General features: G+C 36.6%; 1 protein-coding gene across 2 annotated transcripts in view; it reads left to right on the top strand.

Moving 5' to 3' along the window:
- Window positions 1–361: 361 nt before the first annotated feature.
- Window positions 362–19,823, top strand: part of LOC127415784 (growth arrest-specific protein 2-like) — a 53,753-nt gene continuing 34,291 nt past the window's right edge. Inside the window, exons 1-2 of one of the 2 annotated variants that reach the window (XM_051654707.1) lie at window positions 362–392; window positions 6,410–6,575. In XM_051654707.1, the coding sequence (XP_051510667.1) occupies window positions 6,431–6,575 (145 nt within the window). In that variant the 5' untranslated portion in view covers window positions 362–392; window positions 6,410–6,430. The remainder of the gene's footprint in view (window positions 393–6,409; window positions 6,576–19,823) is intronic. The other variant, XM_051654717.1, reaches the window with a different exon arrangement.

Genomic DNA, 19,823 nt, shown 5'->3' with positions numbered 1-19,823 from the left:
AACTTGCTGCTGTGTAGCCTCTGTGTTTGTTGACGTAACATAGACATTTAACATAGACATTAAAGTCTTTGGCGCTCAATGCATCAAATTATTTTATTGGTCGTTCTTCGTGTTTTTGTGTCAATTGTATTTAAAAATTAAACGAAAATCCAACGGGCCTTGCTAGTTTTATATTTTTTATTTTTATTTATTTGTTTGAAAGGTTTGTGGGTTATCTCTGAGGCAGCGGCACAATTATAAGTGATCACAGTGTTTGCTGCTCAACAAGTCCCTGATTCACAGTGAATTTGCACGCCAGTTTGTAACTTGACACCTGGAGTGTGTTTGGAGGCGAGAGTGAAAGTTTTGTGTACATTGCAGGCTGAAACTGCATAGCTGAGGAGAACTGAGAGGTAAGTCTCTTTTAAACCAATAAGCTACATCAATATAGACTGTCTATAACAATATATAAACAATACAATTTGCCGTTAATAGCCTATTCATTCATTTGTAAAGCCGTTGGTTGATTTTTTTTATTCTGTATGGTTGTTTTGAAAGAAGATATAGGATAACCCGAGTACAGTTGTAACACTGTAAATATTTCCCAACTAATTCAAGTTTGAACTGTCATTATCAGTGTGCACATTCACATAGCATCCTCTTTCTCTGTGGAAAATTTGAAGAACATAATCCACTCTGATGAGAAATGTGTTTTGGGGTGAACATTTTTCATTTTCTTTCCCCTCTTTCATTGTATTATTCCTGAATGACCATGAAAGGAAACTTTCATTGTTACAATTTTTTATTTGTCTATTTAAAATTAACATATTTTGGATGTTGGATGTAAGGTCACAGAGAAAATGAGGGGGGACGGACTATTGAAACACTGTGTCACTACTGTACCCCGTACCCGTCCCATAAGAAACATGGTAAAAAATGCTCCTTCTAGCTTTTATTCAGTAAGAAAGCTTAGAAAAGAAAACCAGATATATACTGTATTGCACATGGGTATATCTAGATAGATAGATAGATAGATATATGATAGAACATTATGCAGTGAAAATGAATAGGCTAAGTAATTAGTCCAAAAATATGATTGTAAATGTGTTTTTGTTGTTTGCATGTGTGTTACATGTCACAGGATGCCTCATATCAGGGTTGGGAAACCATGAGAATATTTCCAGTTAATGTGATAGAACTGATATATACGCAAGCATAAGGAATCACAGAGTATAAAATATGTCAGTAAATTTCACTTAAGTTAGGCATAATGCTTTATTTAGAGCAGTACAACTGTCCCGGGCCAGTGTTACAACAGTACCCTTCATGCATGAGGACAGTTGTATCAAATAAGCTCCTTGTATTTACACACTAACTGAAGAAAATATGAATAATGTCTGCAGGTTTTTGATACTGATTTTGTTGGTAGACAGATAAAGGTATCTCATGTGGAAAAAATGGTATTCTGGTCAGTATTTTTGCAGTCTAGCTAAAAGTGTTATAACTGTACTTGGTCTAACCTATTGTAGTTTCTTACATTTCAAAGATTATCTCGTAATGTTGTTTTTGACATCACTGGTGGTCAATGGCTTTGCATGACTTGTCATCGAAGTTATAGTCAACTAATGAAATGAATAGTGCTGAATAAAGAAGGAAAAGAAGAGAGAGAGAAAAAAGCTTTTTTTCCCTACCTGAAGCCAACTATATTTTATTTAAATTGTTCTGTATATTCTTTAAATGAAACATGTTTAGTATACAGTTCTGGAATGTATGAAGGAATTGGTCTATGAATAATTAAATCTGTCTTTATCATGAATGTAGAGTGTTTACAAGTATTCAGTGTATGTATGAGCATTCAGTTTGTAGAAAATGTAGAGCAATGAATACTGTAGTCTCTCATCTAAATCTAAACTAAAACTAAATCTAGATTTTCATCTATAGGTATTCACTGGGATTCTATCTAAGGGTCATGAGACTGTATAGTTGGAGGAATGGCCATACTTTTTTTTCTAGCAGTTTGTAGTTGGTGTGGGGTCTGCCTTCAGAAGATAGTGAAGTCTGAGAAGGTTTTGGTTGAAGAACTTGACCTGGCCACCATTAAAGGGATAGTTCACCCAAAAATGAAAATTCTCTCATCCCAGATGTGTGTGACTTTCTTCTGCTGAACAGAAATAAAGATTTCTAAGAATATCTCAGCTCTGTAGGTTCTCACAATGCAAGTGAATGGTGACCAAAACCTTGAAGCTTCAAAATGGCAGCATAAAAGTAATCCATAAGACTCCAGTGGTTTATTTATCCAGTGGTGATTCTTCACACAGAATGTGAATCGCCAAAAACAAAAGAAGAATGTGGAAAGGATTTAAATATTGACCTGTTTCTCACCCACACCTATCATATGCCATCTGAAGATATGGATTTAACCACTGGGGTCTTATGGATTACTTTTATGCTGTCTTTATGTGCTTTTTGAGCTTTAAAGGTCTGGTCACCATTCACTTGCATTGTATGGACCTACAGAGCTGAAATATTCTTCTATCAATCTTCATTTGTGTTCAGCAGAAGAAAGAAAGTCATACACATCTGGGATGGCATGAGGGTGAGTAAATGATGAGAGAATTTTCATTTTTGGGTGAACTATCCCATTAACCTCTTGCTGTTTGTGCCTAACAAGAGTTTTGCTGTTAAAGTATTGTTCAGTACTGAAGACTAGGACAAGAATCTAAGGAAGAAGAGGGCAAGATGAACCATTTTTTACTTAAGTTGTCCTTAAGGTAAAGACAAATGTGACAGAGGTAAAACTAATGCAAAATAAATAAATAAATAAATAAATAAAATAAAATTCCTTGAGTCTTTTATTGTATGCAGTGGCTCAACTGGCCCCATGCTATCTATCATATTTGTTGTACAGCTGATGTGTAGTGCTATGCATGCCATTTAAATAAACGCTGAGTCTGAATACTGTTGCTTTTATCCACTGATGTACTCCAAAAAGCTGTGGTGTATCTCAAGTGAATTAGTTGCCTTGCGTATCCCCATATCACAACATTTATTTATTTTTTTTACACCAGAATTCCATAAGAGAACAAGTAGTCTACATTTTGCCTGTCAGCTCAGTATTATGTATGATAAATGTGAAGCCCTTTCTTTACTACAGACTACCTTGCTATCAGAAATGTGATTTATTGTGCTGGACGTACCCTGAAGCTCACATTTAGTCTGGTATGACAGCTGAATAAATTGTGGTTTGTATGTGTCATAGCTTGTTTGCTTAGACAGCATTCATGAAGTTATTAACCACAGAATGTGAGTGGATGACACAATTACAGCCTGTAAAATGAAAATGATTTCTCTGCTTGATGAAGAGCTTGCACGAAAATGTCATGTAGGGATGACATGGGTGCAGTTGATCATCTAGGCTTATATCTATGTGAGCTGCCTTGTGTCAGTGTGTATCAATGAATGTTCACACCTAACTGTGAGCAGAGAATTGGAGCATAAGTCTGTGTGTGTGTGTATTTTAGATTTACGTGCATCTTTGTGTGTGTATATATGTGTGAACATAAAGCCTCTTTTTGTCTGTGGGTTTGGTTGAAGACCTCTTCCTCCCCTCTATCTGAGTATGGTCCGGTTGCAGTGAAGGTGAGAATGTGGCACCTGTGTGCTGTTATCCTTTAGTGTGGGCTTCCCATGCCCCATCAGTCAAAGAGGCTCAGCTTTCATCATTGACCCACATGAGAGAGAGAGTTCAAGTCATGTCTACTTCTTTAATCTTCTGTCCTATCAATTCTTTTCATCCTGTCTAACGCTCAAACACTCGCACTGTTCTTCTGTTTTGTATTATTATTTTCAGTGACACTTTGTTCTGTTGTGCTTTGTAATAACATTGATGGGCAGATCTGTGATGAGCTCTTTGTTTGTCATATACTGTATATACCTGCCTTCTGATTTAAAGCTTTTTCCGGTTGTATGTTTGAACAATAAGTGTGGAATTGTGGTGTGCTTCAAAGCCCTGGAAGTGTTCTAGATATATCATCCTTTTTAATGGCCCTTATAATCCCAGTCACCTTTGTCTGGTCTGTTTACTCTTGGGTGATATTTAATTGTTGCCCCATCCTCTCTTGTATAAAACAAATACACAATATGTTCTTTCATGGAACGCTAGCCTCAGTCACCTTACATGCGTGCAATGAAAGTAAATTGTGACTGAGGCTGTCATTCCCCAACTTCCTCTTTTTGTGTTCCACAGAGGAAAGAAAGTCATATGGGTTGGGAATGACCAACAAAGTCTCATGTCAATTCAAATAATGTTTACAAATGGGATGGTGAAATTAAGATATTGTACAACTTGGCTTGTACAATAATGGCACAACGTTTATTCCCATATAGACCAACCTATCAACAAACAGAATTTCTAATTGATACAATACAGACATCATATTTTATACTTATTCCATATTTATCTATGCAATACAAATGACTGATTTATATCAATAACCTGTAATATGCTTCCCTCGTCTCATTCCAAACCTGATTATTTTCCTATTAAAATCATGGTTTGGTTTAGGGTTTGGGTAAGGGGTTACACTTTATGTTTAGATTAAGATTTGGGTTTGGTTAAACTACACTGTAAATACTATTAGTTATCTATAATTTAAAAACAAATAGATTACTTAATTTTTTACTATTCTTACTAGATTTAATGAAGTTACCATTACTCTCTAAACCCTAAAGTTGTCATTAATAAAACAATTTAAGTGGTCTTAATTAAACAGTACTTGAAATGTCACATTTTGGAATCATAACTCAATGAAATGAAAATACCTTTGGCTTTGAGTACTACTAACTCAAAATGATCAAGCACAAAATTGTAGCTGTGTGGAATACCTTTAAGCCCTTACACTTGAATAAATGATGTAAGTTTAGTCAAAACAACGGAACTTATGTAGAAAAATAATAATTGTTATTTAAAAATGTATATAGTTTTAATTCTTTTGACTATTGTTGTTGTTTTGTTGTAGCTGGTTGATAGTTGTGATTTGTGTGAAGTCACCATGAGGGTAATAAGTGTTACCTCTGGTGAACTTAAAGCCTGTTAAATATAATTATTTTTAACTTTCCAATTCTTCTTTACTCAATTGTATTTTACAAAAGTGCAGATTTAACTTAACATGACAAGTTCACCCCCTTTTTTTAACCATACGCTATGGAGGACAATATCTAATTGTGCCCCAGTTTGCGTGTCTTATTCTTCTCTTCCTCACCAACCTTCACCTGGCATGCTCACCACTTCTGCCCCCTCAGCTCATCAACAGCTTCTGGTATTCCAGCTTTAAGTAAATAAATGGGGGTGGACTTACATTCACCACTATTTCTCTCCGCGCCTGTTTGAATCGCATACATCTGCCCTGCAGGTGTCTACTCTCCTTCCTCTGTCTTGCAAAAGTGTGGCAGTTATGGGAAGCAGGAGCATGTTTCTACATGTGAAAGGCCCCTCTGATGAATGGTTGCCTGAGTAGGGGGGAAATTACAGGACAGAGCATTCTTCAGTCGCTAGGGATTGAAGTAAGGCTTATACATTAAATCCTCCCTTGAGTGAGAGTGTGTCTGAACTGGTATTTGTCTGTTAGTGTTTCGTCTTTTTTTCTGGAGTTTTTCCATGCAGTCTGGCATGATACGTCTTAATGGTTTTACTGCACAGTAATTGAGTGTGTAGTCTATGTGTTTTTGCATGTCCTTGAGCACATACCGTATATTAGTAGTTGCACTGCCAAGTCTTTCAAGATCTTTTAGTTACACAGTTTGCCTTCATCAAAACCCTACAGCTATATTGAAAAACCTAACAAAAAAGTCATAGAGCAACTTGTTTCATATTCCCATCCCTCAGCACTATATTTCCTGTATCATCCTTTTGCCCCTTTCCAGCAGCATTGCATGTTTATATTTCTCTGCTCATTGCCATGAGAATCAATCCGTCCCTGGTCAGCTTTAAAGAACAGGTTGGTATATGGAATGGGGTAGATGTGCATCATTAGGTACAGTGTAAATCCAGCAGTGGCTGAGGTAAGATCAGACAGTGGACCATAAACAGAGGCATTGAGGGAACAGACGTGCTACCATAATTCAAATGCGAAACAAATTTATACTGTCCATCGAAGACCATTCAGCCCAACAACTGCTGTAGAGTGTTTATGTGAAAGGTCGTCTTTTTCAGGAAGTGTTGGATTTTATCCAACAGCCGTTGAAAGACTGTGGTTTTCTTTCAACCATACCTAGGTTATACAAAGGTAAAAAGAAAACAAAAAATGTCAGCCAGTTTGTTTTATTAGCCAAGTTCTGTAAATTTTTACAACAAATTGTGTAGATGCTTTAGATTTTTAGTAGTAACATATGCATGAACTTAATAAAGTTACCTGCTTTTTTCTCCATCCAGCAGGCCACTGTTTGAGTCAGTATGAATGTTCACTTCAGTCCCAGGCGGGAACCAGGACCTGACCTCTCCTGTCTGCAGCTGTACAACGAGTGGCTGGCATGTAGGCATAAGACCAGTCTGCTGCCCATGAAAGAAGATCTAGCTATTTGGCTGAACAGAATCCTTGGTAAGAAAATAAAGTATGTTTATATTTGCAGTATATAAATAAAGTATATTGATACTTCTAGTTTAGAGTTTCATGAATTGAGGACCTTTAAACAATATCATCAACTAAAGGGTTAATCTGTTTAACTTACAAGTTGTTAATTGTTGTTTTTATGTACCTCTATACTTCCATGTTACTTCTATATAACATTACAGTTTTTATGTAATCAAGTTAAAAGTGTAATAAACAGAAACTTAGCAGACACTTTCTTACTAAAGCAACTTTCAAAACAGTGCACAAATCTTATTAAAAGCAGTGGCGTATCCAGGACATTTTTACTGGGGTGGCCAAGATGTGGCACAGACCTAATGTGGGGTGGCGATACCGGGAGAACCTTTATGAATGGCACATGATCAAAATGTGTAAATATCGCATTGCTTTGCTTCAACATCTACACGTGTAGAATAAATGAATTCTTAAACTCATGTAGCATTCACTGAATTGTTTGTATTCAATATCAGACTGTTGTTTTGACATTTGACAGTTTTCTATTCCTGTTCTATTTCAACCTATTACAGTTTCTGGGAATCTCTGGTTATTTTAACATAACATCCATTTTTAAATCAGTAATTGTTTAGGAAAATTCAGTTACACATTTTTAAGAGCTATTCTCACTGTAGAGAATTAATCTGCGTATAACATCAGGTATAGTGTATAATCATAAAAAGATACAAGTACAGGTGATAACCGATTGAGGCGCAATTCAATCAATCATTCAATCAATTATTCATTCATTTATTAACTATAACTGCACTGTCCAGCAGAAACATTGTTAAATTGGGTACGATGGCTTATAGGTGTCTGTCTGGAAATCCCAAAATTGCAGATTGAGCTCTGAATACAGTAAAAAACAAAACTCTATTTACAGTGTCTACTCAGGTTTATTTTCCACATGTTCTGATAGCTTCAATTACTTTGAATATTACCAAATAAAATAGTTAGTCAAATCATTTGCGGCATTTAAGTGCAATTTGCCCTGCCTCTGCATATTTAAAATGTCAAATAAGGTATAAAAACTTTGAAGATTTTATTGGTCTGACTGACCAATAATACACATAAAGAGCTCATAAACAACTCATATAAAGATTTAAAGTACAGTCACAGCACAAACCCTTCCATTTCACACACAGGTTAGCCATATATATATAACTTTAGCTATTGAACATATACATCTGTAAAACGCTTTACACACCTCCGTCATTAAATCAGAAAACATGGCATTTCATATTATATGTCAATATAAAGATAACATGCTGAATGTGGTGTAGGGTCTAGCTTACTCTTTAACCTAGCTACTGTAACAATGAAAAAATGTTTTCACATTCACATGGAAATTCGGGATAAATTAAACGTCTCAAATAACAGCTTTCTTTTTGACCACAAATCGACGTCGTCAACTCATTGGAAGTTGGAGGTAGATGCTAGCTCGTGTCAGCTTTGTGCTTCTGACCGACCATTATACTCCAGACCTGCCGCCCGCTGCCTGCGACACCTGCCTGGCCACCCGCGACCTGCCCCCCCCCCCCCAACTGATCAAAGATCAGCTCACACAGCTTCAGTCCCACCACTACTATAATGGTCAGAAATATAAAACTGACCCTGGGTCAGTGTGGCTCTAAATCAACAAATGACCTAAGATGTCATCTTTGATTGACAGGTGTTTCTATTGGTTCTTTGTTCTTGTGTTGATGAACATGATGAACTACCAATCAGTTCTGGGTGGCCACAGGGTGGCCAATGAGATTTCAGGGGTGGCCCAGGCCACCACAGGCCACCCCCTAAAATCGCCACTGATTAAAAGGATACGGTAGATCTGTCATTATTTACTCACTCTCATGTGTTCCAAACCTGTATGACTTACTTTCTTTCATGGTACACAAAAGGAGATGTTAGGCATAATGTTTGGGACTGACAGCCTCAGACATCATTCATTTTCATTATATAGAAAACAGCAACATGAACATGGAGGAAAGTATGTCATAAAGCCTTGAAAGAGCTTGCATGAGTGTGAGTAAATGATGACAGATTTTTAAATTTTTTTTTTTAATTATTATTATTATTTTATTTTTGTGGACTAACCCTTTAATGGTAATTACCAAAACAGGTAAGTGATAATATATTATGCATGCAAAGCTAGGCCTTGTATACAAAGCATTTGTAGATGTAAATGTCACAATTAAAGCAGTTGTTCACCCAAAAAGGAACATTCTCTCAACATTTACTCAACCTCATGCCAAATGTCTGAGTTTTTTTTTCTTCTGCAGAACACAAAGATTTTATGAAGATTATCTCAGCTCTGTATGTCCATACAATGCAAGTTAATGGTGACCAAAAAGCAAATAAAGGTTGCATAAAAGTAATCCATAAGACTCAAGTATTTTAATCCATGTCTTTAGAAGCGATCTAATCGGTTTTGGGTGAGAACAGACCAAACTGTATCTAAATTTTCACTATAAAACTTGACACTGTCAATCAGCAGTCTTCTTTGGCGATCATGTTTTCAAGCTTGATTACAGTTTCTTGTGCCATCTAGTGCTCTGTGCATGCATCAAGCACTAGGAAGTGTAATCGAGCTCAAAATCATGATCGTGCTTAGAGACTGCAATGGCAAAATGTACAGTAAAAAATGTGTAACATTTTGGTCTGTTCTCACCCAAAACCAATTGGTTCACTTAAGAATTAATGAATGAACATTACTTTTATATTGCACTTTTCTAGACACTCAATTGGCTTTACATAGTATAGGGGAACTCTCCTCAACCACCACCAGTGTACAGCATCTGATGTTACGGCAGCCATAGTGTGCCAGTACGCTCACCACACACTAGCTGTTAGTGGAGAGGAGAGGGTGGAGTGATAGGGTCAGTTCATGAAAGGAGATTATTAGGAGCCCATGACTGATAAAGGCACATGGGGGGAATTTGGCCAGGACAAGAAGACATGGACCATTAAACCACTGGAATCTTATGGATTACTTTTATGCTGCATTTATGTGTTTTTTGGAGCTTCACATTTGATAACCATTCACTTGCATTGTATGGACCAAAGATAATCTTCTTAAAATCTTCATTTGTGTTCTGCAGAAGAAAGTCATACACATCTGAGATGGCATGAGGTTGAGTATATAGCCAGGATATCCAAGATAATTTGGACAGAATATTGTCCAGGTTGCTATTGTACTAGTGCTTTCTTTAGTCCTTTATGGCAAGTCAAGACAACAAATTCAGGGTATTGTCAGTGCAGGTGTGGAGGTGAGTCTTACTGGAATTAAAAAAAAAAAAAAAAAAAAAAAGTAATTCATGTGAGTTCCGTGTAAGAACAACAGTAAACTAAACTTAAACAGATGTATCTTGAGGCTTTGTTTGAATTTAGCTGGAAAGTGAACTGTTCAGACAGCTACAGTATTAGGAGTTCATTCACCAGTTAGCAACAAGGATGTAGACAACAGGACCCCTTCATTTAAAACAGAATTGGCTGATTGCAGTGGCTTAGTTGGGGTGGATATGACTTAATATATAGGGTAACACTGAGTATTTCACAGAAACCATAAATTGCCTGTGGCAGGTTAAACTCTGGGGTCTGAGGGTGTTTTAGCCCTGGAGAAGTTTTGACATGCCTTGACATTTGTGCTTTTTTCAGTTGCTTTAAAACATATTAATGGCTAAAGTCTGATAACGTTGTATTCAGCACAAACTGGGCTACAATAATATGTGAACAACATGTATGTACATGTTTGCATTTTTGAGAAAATAACGTTTATGCGTGGTTTTTGAAAAAACAAAAATTTTAAGTCACTGAAATAAGGCCATATAACACATCCTAAACATTTGTTCACAAGACTTTTGAGAACTGGATCTTGTAGCCTAGAGTTTTTGCTACAAAAATGATGTGAAAACCATCCTGATCACTCATTCATACAAAACAATATAGTCATTTAACTTTTGTAAGACACTTTTAGTGCTAGAAAGGCCATATGCGAGGAGGCGTGGATGATCATGAATATTGATGTGATTCACACCTGAGGAGACAAAGACCCCTCCCCTGAGAGAGAACGAATGTGAGGAGACTTAATGATTGAATGTATTGTTTGTAGCTTATTCACAAAATCAAGTTTAAGTTAAAAGAAGTAATCTGACTATACATTTTCTTTACATAAAGACTTTACTTAAAAACTTTAGACCTACACTACCGTTTAAAAGTTTTAGATCGGTAAGATTTTTATTCTAATAACACATTTTTATTGATTTATGCAGCAAATCACACAGACATAATAGATAATACAACCTCAAACCACATGAAAACAAAACTTTTTTTTTTTATCCTCCCTGAGGAATGATCCCTCCACCCCACCCCACACAAACAAGCACTCTAGTGATCGGGAGTCAACTGACAAAGACACACAATAGACAATAAAACAGAAAATATTTAGACATAGAAATAAAAAAATACAAAAAATAGGGTCCTCCCCGAGAACCATCCAAAAAGGCTAGATAACCGCCCCACTTCCTAATGAAAATATCCATGTTATCCAGCCTTCTGTACACCATCTCCTCAAACGCCACCACCCTACCCAGCTCAACACACCACTCAAGAAATGAGGGCACATCAGACTACTTCCATCCCTTGAGAATTAACCGCCAGCTAATCATCACGCCTGTCAGGACCCAACTCTCCACGTAATTATTACCCACATGCAGGACCACTACATCCACCAAAAAACACAATCTGGGGCAAAACGAAAACCGTGTGTTGACCACTTCACATACGAACCTCTGTACTTTCAACCAAAACTCTTGTATCCCAACACATCCCCAGAAAACATGGGATGTGTCCCCATCTTCCGATTGGCATCTCCAGCAGGTGGGTGTGTCTTTAAGACCAAGCCTATACATTCTAGAGGGAGTCCAATAAAATCAATGCAAAATCTTAAATTGCATAAGGCACACCCTTGCATCTCTAGATGCAGACTTTATGTTTTTTTTAAATCCCAGCCCACACCCCATCCTCCAACACCAAATTAAAATCTTTCTCAAATAATAACTTAATAGAAGTTAAAGCTCCATCCCCCAAACTCTGAATTAGCAAAGTGTAATACACTGATGCCTCATGTCCTTTACCAAAAGCAGTAAGCACCTCTCCCAAAGTATCTGCCCATGCCTACGCCAGGCATTTCCCCCAGTGAGCCTACTTGCACAGACTCTGTGCAAGGTCAGGGAGGACGAGGAGCAGGTCATCCTAGTAGCACCCTACTGGCCCACCCAGACGTGGTTCTCGGACCTCATGCTCCACCCGTGGTGGTAGACACGATCACTCAGGCTAGGGCCCCCTCTACGAGGTGCCTGTATGCCTTTAAGTGGCATCTGTTCGCTAAGTGGTGTTCTTCCTGATGGGAAGACCCCCAGAGATGCACAGTCGGATCGGTGCTTTCCTTCCTGCAGGAGAGGTTGGAAGGGCGGCTGTCCCCTTCCACCTTGAAGGTGTACGTTGCTGCCCAGAGCTCGTTGCTCACACATCTGCTCCCTGCATGGCGTCATGTGACCTCCGATCGGTAAGATTTTTTAATGATTTTAAAAGAAGTCTCTTCTGCACATTTGACACATTTACTCCTGAACATATATTTGCGAGCACACGCTTCATTGATGATAATGAGGCAGCATAAACACTAGTTAAAATATAATCTAAACATTCATATTATTTTTATATCATATTACATATCATATTTATAGCATACAATTTAAATACCTGCTTTAGCCGAAACAACATTTAAATGTAACTAAAACTTGCCTATTAGGACATATTTCATATTTCAAATTTCAATACTCTGAATCCTGGCTGGCAAGTCTGGATATAGTCCAACTAATAAAATCTGTACATGTTTATATAAAATAGCATGTCAACTAATGTAAGTAAAACTAAATGATTTACTCATCCGAAATTGTATCCTTGGCTGGATCAAGTTGTTCTTCAAAATGCAAACGTTCATCGTCGGAGTCCCGCTCTTATTCTGAGGAAAATGTGAACTCTTCGTCACAATCCAGGACCATCTGAAGAGCTTCCTCACCTGTGTAGCGTGCCATCTTCCAAATGCACAGGAAAGTGAATGAATCTGATGATGAACTTGATGTTTTTTAAGGCATTGTTGGGGGCGTTTACAATTTGCATAGACCGCCTCAGCACATTACCATATGAATAGCGCGCTCTGTTGGTGGGTGGGATCACATTGCGATAATTAGTTGAGCCAGGAGAAAGTGTACATTTCGTTTCAAACAGATTAAATCGCAGGAGAATATTTGTTTTAAATTTGAATTGTTTTATTTAAAAGTAGACATTTTAAGCTTTATTTTGACATATGTATCATGTTTGTCTGATAAGTATACCCGAGTTTCAGTTCATTTTTGTGACGTGTTTCAGAAAGATGCTCGCGGAGACAGAGACGGCTGAAAGCGCACCCTGTTTATTTTCTTTATTTTACAAAAGCACAAGGTTTTGTTGTTATTGTGAGTGTACACAAATAAAAGTAGACCCTTTATAGTCTCTAATGATGTCTTACACTTATCTGTATGCCCAAAAATGACGAAGTATTTTAAGTTGTTTCCATTGTTATGAGGAAAAAATCCAGCAGGACAAGCTGGCACGTCTGTCGACCCCTGAGGGTTAACTTATGGAAACTTTTAACTCACGCATATTGAGCTCAATGTGTCAAGCAAAGATTTGAATTATAAAATACAGCCATCTCTGGTCTTATTTATCATATACAGTAGGTGTACCAATATGCCTACTTATTTTATTATCATGGGATGGCTCTAATAATATACTTCAGCTGTCTTCAACTATGCTTTGTGCTTCCCACAAGCAATGCTGTTGTCACATATTCCCTGTTGTTTGTATTGACTTTTATGTTGAAATTCTGGTTTAGTCCCTGTTCCTGTTTCCTGTTAGTTTTGTAGACCTTTGTAGTTTCTTTTCATGATTGGTTTTCCCCTGATTGTTTCCCCAGGATTGTTTCCTCGTTCCCTTGTTTTCCCTGGTTTCTTTGTCAGTCTTCATCTGTATTATGCTGTTCTTTGTTCCTTGTGTTTTGTTTCATTATGTTCTGAGTTACCTGGTTTACCTTTGTTTTATTAAAAAGGCTGCATTTAGATCCTCATTCCTCTCCTGTCTCGTCACAGCTGTTTTGCATCTTTACACAAGTGACAGTATTTTAAGTTAGTTATGTGCCAAATCTGCTTATTAACAAGGACTGTTTACATTATACTGTATCAAGGTGACCCCTTTTGCAGTTCTCATACTGTATCTTGGTGGGGGTTTTTTTTTTTATGAAGGATTTCAGTGCATCTTATTTGCACAGTCTGATAGTAAAAATTAAGGCAAGCAAAAGCCAACAAAGATGGATTAGTCTGTGTCTGCACAACCAATGATTAAAAATAACATGGTGTTTAGAGACAGGTATTTTAAAAATAATTCCCAAAATTCCTCTGCTCATTGGATTAGTCGGACATGCCCTGATAAGACCCTAAAGGAGGAAATGTATTTCTCAAATAGACCAGGATATGAGTGTCTTAAACATGCCCCTGCATGTCCTGACCTTTCTATTATTTTTTTGTAAATAAGAAAGCCCTCAGTTGTCTTACAGTACAAGACAGATAAGGGCTTAAAAAGCTCAGTGAAAGCATCACCATGTAAAAGGTCAAAATAACACAAACCTCTAAACCATCAGGCATGCTGTGCCTGAATGTAGAGACACAGCATCCTGAGAATTGAGAGAAGAGATACAACTGAGAGGACAGAGAAAATCCAAATATTTAGTGTTGATTTTCTTCTTTGGAGGCTGATGAAGGTTTTCCCTGACTAATAGGACACAAACAAGCATCTTCCATCCACATGCACAGCACATTATCACACACACCTCTCCACTTCATTTTCCTGTTGATCTTATGGCAGTGGTATGGCTCTGTGGTTATGGACAGCAGGAGATCTCTTTGTTTCATTACACATTTCTCTCCCTCTCTAAGCTAATGACCAACCCCAGTCATTCTGCACATCAGAATTAGTGTGTTTGTTGTGGTTTCCCTCCTCCATCACAACCAGAATTCCTCCTCCCGAGGCCCCATTCCTCCTTCCCTGTGACGGTAAGCTCCGGTACCACTGCTGCGTCTGAATCTGTATGTACTTAACACCCAGGCTTCAGGAATGTGCCTGCACGGCCGTGAGAAGCTCAGAGTTAGTGTACTTAGAGGATTTTTTAGGGCATCTTCAAGTTGCCTAAGGTACAGAAAGAAGCATAAATTAAGACAAAGGAGGAGAGAATTTGCAAGAGTGGTAAAACAACAACCATGAAAATTCTACTGTACTGTTTTACACTGCTCTGAACCACTAACAATATATGTATTTTACAGCAATTCAGTTCATCCACTTAAGCTTATTCAGGGCCAATGGACTTTATTCAGGGTAGATAATTTATTTCTTAAATGTTTATTTACTACAGGTATATGACTGTTTGTCTATACCTCACAGCCTCGTTTTCATTGGTGAAAGTTTAAATATGCGCCAAACCTGACTAAGGGCTATATAACCTGATTTTTGTTTCAAATTGGAATTATGAAGTACTTGTAAAAATGTTTGGAACTATAAGTATGTCCTCCTACACTGAAAAAAAAATTATTTGGATTTACTTAAAATATATACGTAGCATTTTTGCATAACGCTTTCTAAGCAAATTCAACTTACGGTCATTTTATATCAAATTAGCTGGAAAACCTTTGTTAGATATTCATAAATGTATGAGATCATTCAACTTCCTTTACTTAAATTTAAGTCAGACCAAAAGGATTTAACAAATAATTTAGACAAATGCAGGTTGTTTCAAAGTAATATTTAAGCTCAAGTAAACTAGAAAACCTATACATATACTTGCGTTCATTCATACAGCTTATTTGAATTACCAAGGTTATTTCATCATGTTGAACAAACATAAAATTAGATTTATATTTTTTATAACCTACAAATATACTGGTCTTCTCCTTGAAATAAACACACCACAAAGACAATTAAAACATTAACCTGTTCTTTATTTTATAAAGTATAGCAATGTGCAACATGAGCAGTATGGGAAATGTCCTAAAGATAAATGACAACAGATTACAGTAATTAAAAAAGTACATTTCACAAACTTCACTGTCCAATTCCACTTTCACCCTCCTGATTAATGCATCTCCAACATTAAGAACACAAAACATTTTCTCATGAACATCCCTTGAATGTTTGATTCAGTATACGTTAAGACCAGTTGACAGCATTCGAAAAATAGAAAAATGTCTCAGCTCAGTAGGTGCTTAAAATGCAAGTGGATGGTGATCCGACGTTTGAAGCTCCAAAAATCCCAGACAGTCAGCATAAGCGTCTTCCATACGTCTCCAATGGTTAAATGAATGTCTTCTAAAGTGATACGATTGCTTTTGGTGCAGAAAAAGATCAGTTTTTAAGTACTTTTTAACTATAAACCATCGTTTCTGGTCAGCAGCAGATTGCGCATTCTCGAAAGCGCTGAGTTTATAGTTATGTACTTAAATATTGATCTTTTCGCACCAAAAGCGATTGTGTTGCTTTAGAAGACATTAATTTAACCAGTGTCATTTGGATGACTTTTATGCTGACTGTCTGTGATTTTTGGAGCTTCAAATGTCGGATCACCATCCACTTGCATTTTAAGGACCTACTGAGCAAAAATATTTTTCTATTTTTCTTCAGATGTATTTTGCAGGAGAATGAAAGTCATACACATCTATGATGGCATGAGGGTGAGTAAATGATGAGAATTTTCATTTTTGGGTGAACTAACCCTTTAATGTAACCGTGACAGCATTTTCTTAAAAATAAACAAGCGGGAATTTTTGTGTTAATCAACATTATGCTAAAAATGCTGTCAATTGAGCCTAACTTGTAATTAACCCAGAAACAGTTGAGTACATCCGGACAGTGTGCAACCAATGTCCATCCAAATCATTGGGCTCTAAAAGGAGAAAGAAAAACAGAGAACTTACAATTATTATTAAAAGCTTCATAGTGCAGAACTTTTCAGTGGAGGTGGAAACGGAATTAGAACAGCCACCTATTTTCAGTCTTCAAAGCAGACAAACTTTCCAATTAGCTAGCAATGTCTGAACACAAGAAACAGGCAACTGTAAAATGTTAAAAATATATTATTTTGAATCGTTACCTCTGAATGCTTTTCTTCCCATATGATTCCAAAGTTTGCTGCACAACTTGTCTTGCTGCTATATGGAAAGATGGATATTCACAAGCTGATAAAGTTGTTAAAGGGGCATTCAGTAGTTCTCTAGCTAGCATTAGCATTGCTCTTCTTCATGTGCTTTATGTACCGATACGACAGTGGTGTTAGACGTTGTACTGCCATCTTTCGACGTAGATAAGCACGATCATCTCTGCTGCACCCGCCAGCTCTGGAATATAATTTGCATCTGGAAAATGTCTGCATTTGAGGTAATATCTAAAGTTATTTATTACTACTGTAACATAATTGCTTTGCCTAAAAACAAACAAACGTCAGAAATCAAGTGAATATGCTTCTACAGTTAAGGATAGATTATTACTGTCCATCATATCAATAATCTTGGGAGACTTTCTACATTTCACGTTATTTCTAAAAACAGTTATTACCTTTATTAGAGAACTGCTTAGCGTGAAATAAACCTCCATTATCCAGCGATACAGAATGTTATGGTAAAGGAAAGATTAGAATTGTTTTTGTTGATCAAATTTAGCATGTCCATGAATACTGTATTTGAAGAACTCGTTTTGTTTCCAAGCAAACCAACGTCATGGTTTACTCAAAATCCATAACAATCGCTGTGCCAAGCTAAAAAACAAATGAAGATGTATGCTGTTTCATAGAGGTGGAGGTAGATGGGCCCTCCTTACTATAGCTGTGATAAATAAAATAAAATTACACGTTGCTTTCCAGTTGCGTTTGTAAACACAGCTGAAAACTGTCCATTACTAAAATACGTTCACTACACACATAATTTAAAAAAAGTTTGAGGGAAACTTGTATGAGTTTTCTGTAAATTCCACTGATACTATTTTAGAGAGTGGTCTAAACAATTAATAATGTCTTACCTGTCCAACAAAAAAGAAGCAACATCGCCATCACTACTCAGGTTTTCACCACCTTGGAGAAATCTTTCCACCTTGTGTATGCCGTACTAATGTTTACTCTAGTTTTTTGCTTTGCCTGTCTTTCTGTCTTCTTGCTTCGGACCTTTTTCGCTTCTTTGGCAGTACAGCTACTGAATCTCCTGTTGTCTCCGCTTCTAAAGCACGATAATAAGTATGTTCCATGGAGTTCTTTTCGCTCTTCGCAACAACAAACAACACTGCGCTAAACATAACCAAGAGTATCTCCATAGGTTGCAGCCAAAGAGCGGGAGGATTTTCTTCTTGGATGTTTAGTGAATCACAGCAGACCATGTCATTTCAACATGGCAAAACACATTGAGAGGTGACCCGCACCATGTATAATAAAACCACTTTTTATAGAAAACTATTATGAGTACAGTCTTCATCTCATGTGAGTGTACACTATTCAGATCACTCTTCAAAATAATACTTTTTAAATTAGCCCCAAATAACTGAATGCACCTTCAAAGAGAAAAAAATGTGAAGATCTCTTAAAATTATTTCAAATATGATAGATTATTATAATTTTTTTATATAATGATTATAATTCAACTTACTGAAAATGCTACAAATGTAATAACTCCCTTCAACAGCTTGCTATTTATTAAGAATATACAGTTCTAGACATTTCTGGAATCACAAATTAAGGAAATATCTTATAATAGATAATATCTTATCATAGATATATGTTATAATATAAATATCTAATAGCCTACATATTTCGAATATTTTCTCAGACAATGGGGGGCCTTGGGGTCAAAAAGATTGAGAACCACTGGTATGCAGTATCTCAGCAACTAAGATTTTAAGTTAAAAGTTCAGTTACACAAAAGTATACCTTTCTTCTTTGTAATCACGGTTGAAATGTTCAGTGGAAAATGGCTTGTGAAAACGTGAAACTTGATGCAGTTTCACATGCATGCCAGCAACCCCATGAATGCACATATACTGTACTTAGAAAATACTCACACATTAATGTCACTCGATGGACGATCATAAACTTGTGAAATACACGGGAACATGCACATTGCCCATACTTAAGAAAAACTTGCACTAGTCTGTTGAGGTAAAAAGTGACCAGTCACACCCTCTCGCGCATACGTGAAAATGTGATCGGTGCACATACTGTATACTTAAATGTGATCGGTGCACATACTGAAAATTCCCGTGCATACTTGAAACTCGATTGATGTGCACATATTTCTAAAATACTCACGCATATGTAACTCGATCGATACACATATGCAACCTGTTAAATACTCAGGCTTATAGTGCCAACACGGTGCATGCACTTACCCTACATTTAACTTACTTGCAGAGATAGATGATGTACAAATGTTTGTGCGTATGTGAAACGTTGATGCACATTCACACATACAAACATGATGCATGGATACTCATGCAAAAACTTGTTGCACTTATGCAATACTTACACATGCAAACTCGATATTCATGCTTATGAAACACTCTTGTTCAGAAGACAAGTTCAATATTTCATATAATTTATTTAAAGACAGACTGACATGAAAAAGATTCCGCCATCCTCAACGAGCTTCTCAAAATGACGTTCTGAATCGTTCTTGCGTATCACGTGGTTTGTAGTAAAATACTTTAACATTTAAGTAAAGTTTGCATAATTTGAATAGTCAGTTGACAACTCATACTTAGTCATTTAAAGCAAGCGTAATATAAAGCATTAATTCTTCTATTTAAAATTGCGTTTTAACACCCTATAACGATATTAAACCGCTATATATTTGACAAAAACATGTCAGTCAAATATACATACTCCAGTTATTCACACATTTCAAAAAATGTATAACATTTATTGAAACATTTCTATGAATATCAGATTTAGAGTTATGATCATAAAATTTATAATTGGCTATATGAAAACTGTCCTTGTGAAAACCTTAGCTCCTGAAATATTAGCACATAAAGGTTATTTATATTAAAGTATTAGCTAGTATGACTATTATCTTTTTAGAAGTTTGGATGTGGTTAATCGTTGTA

This window comes from Myxocyprinus asiaticus, chromosome 2 (genome assembly GCF_019703515.2).
Source record: "Myxocyprinus asiaticus isolate MX2 ecotype Aquarium Trade chromosome 2, UBuf_Myxa_2, whole genome shotgun sequence".
NCBI lineage: Eukaryota > Metazoa > Chordata > Actinopteri > Cypriniformes > Catostomidae > Myxocyprinus > Myxocyprinus asiaticus.
The sequence above is the reverse complement of the archived record's forward strand: the minus strand, read 5'-3'. Positions and strand labels throughout refer to the sequence as shown.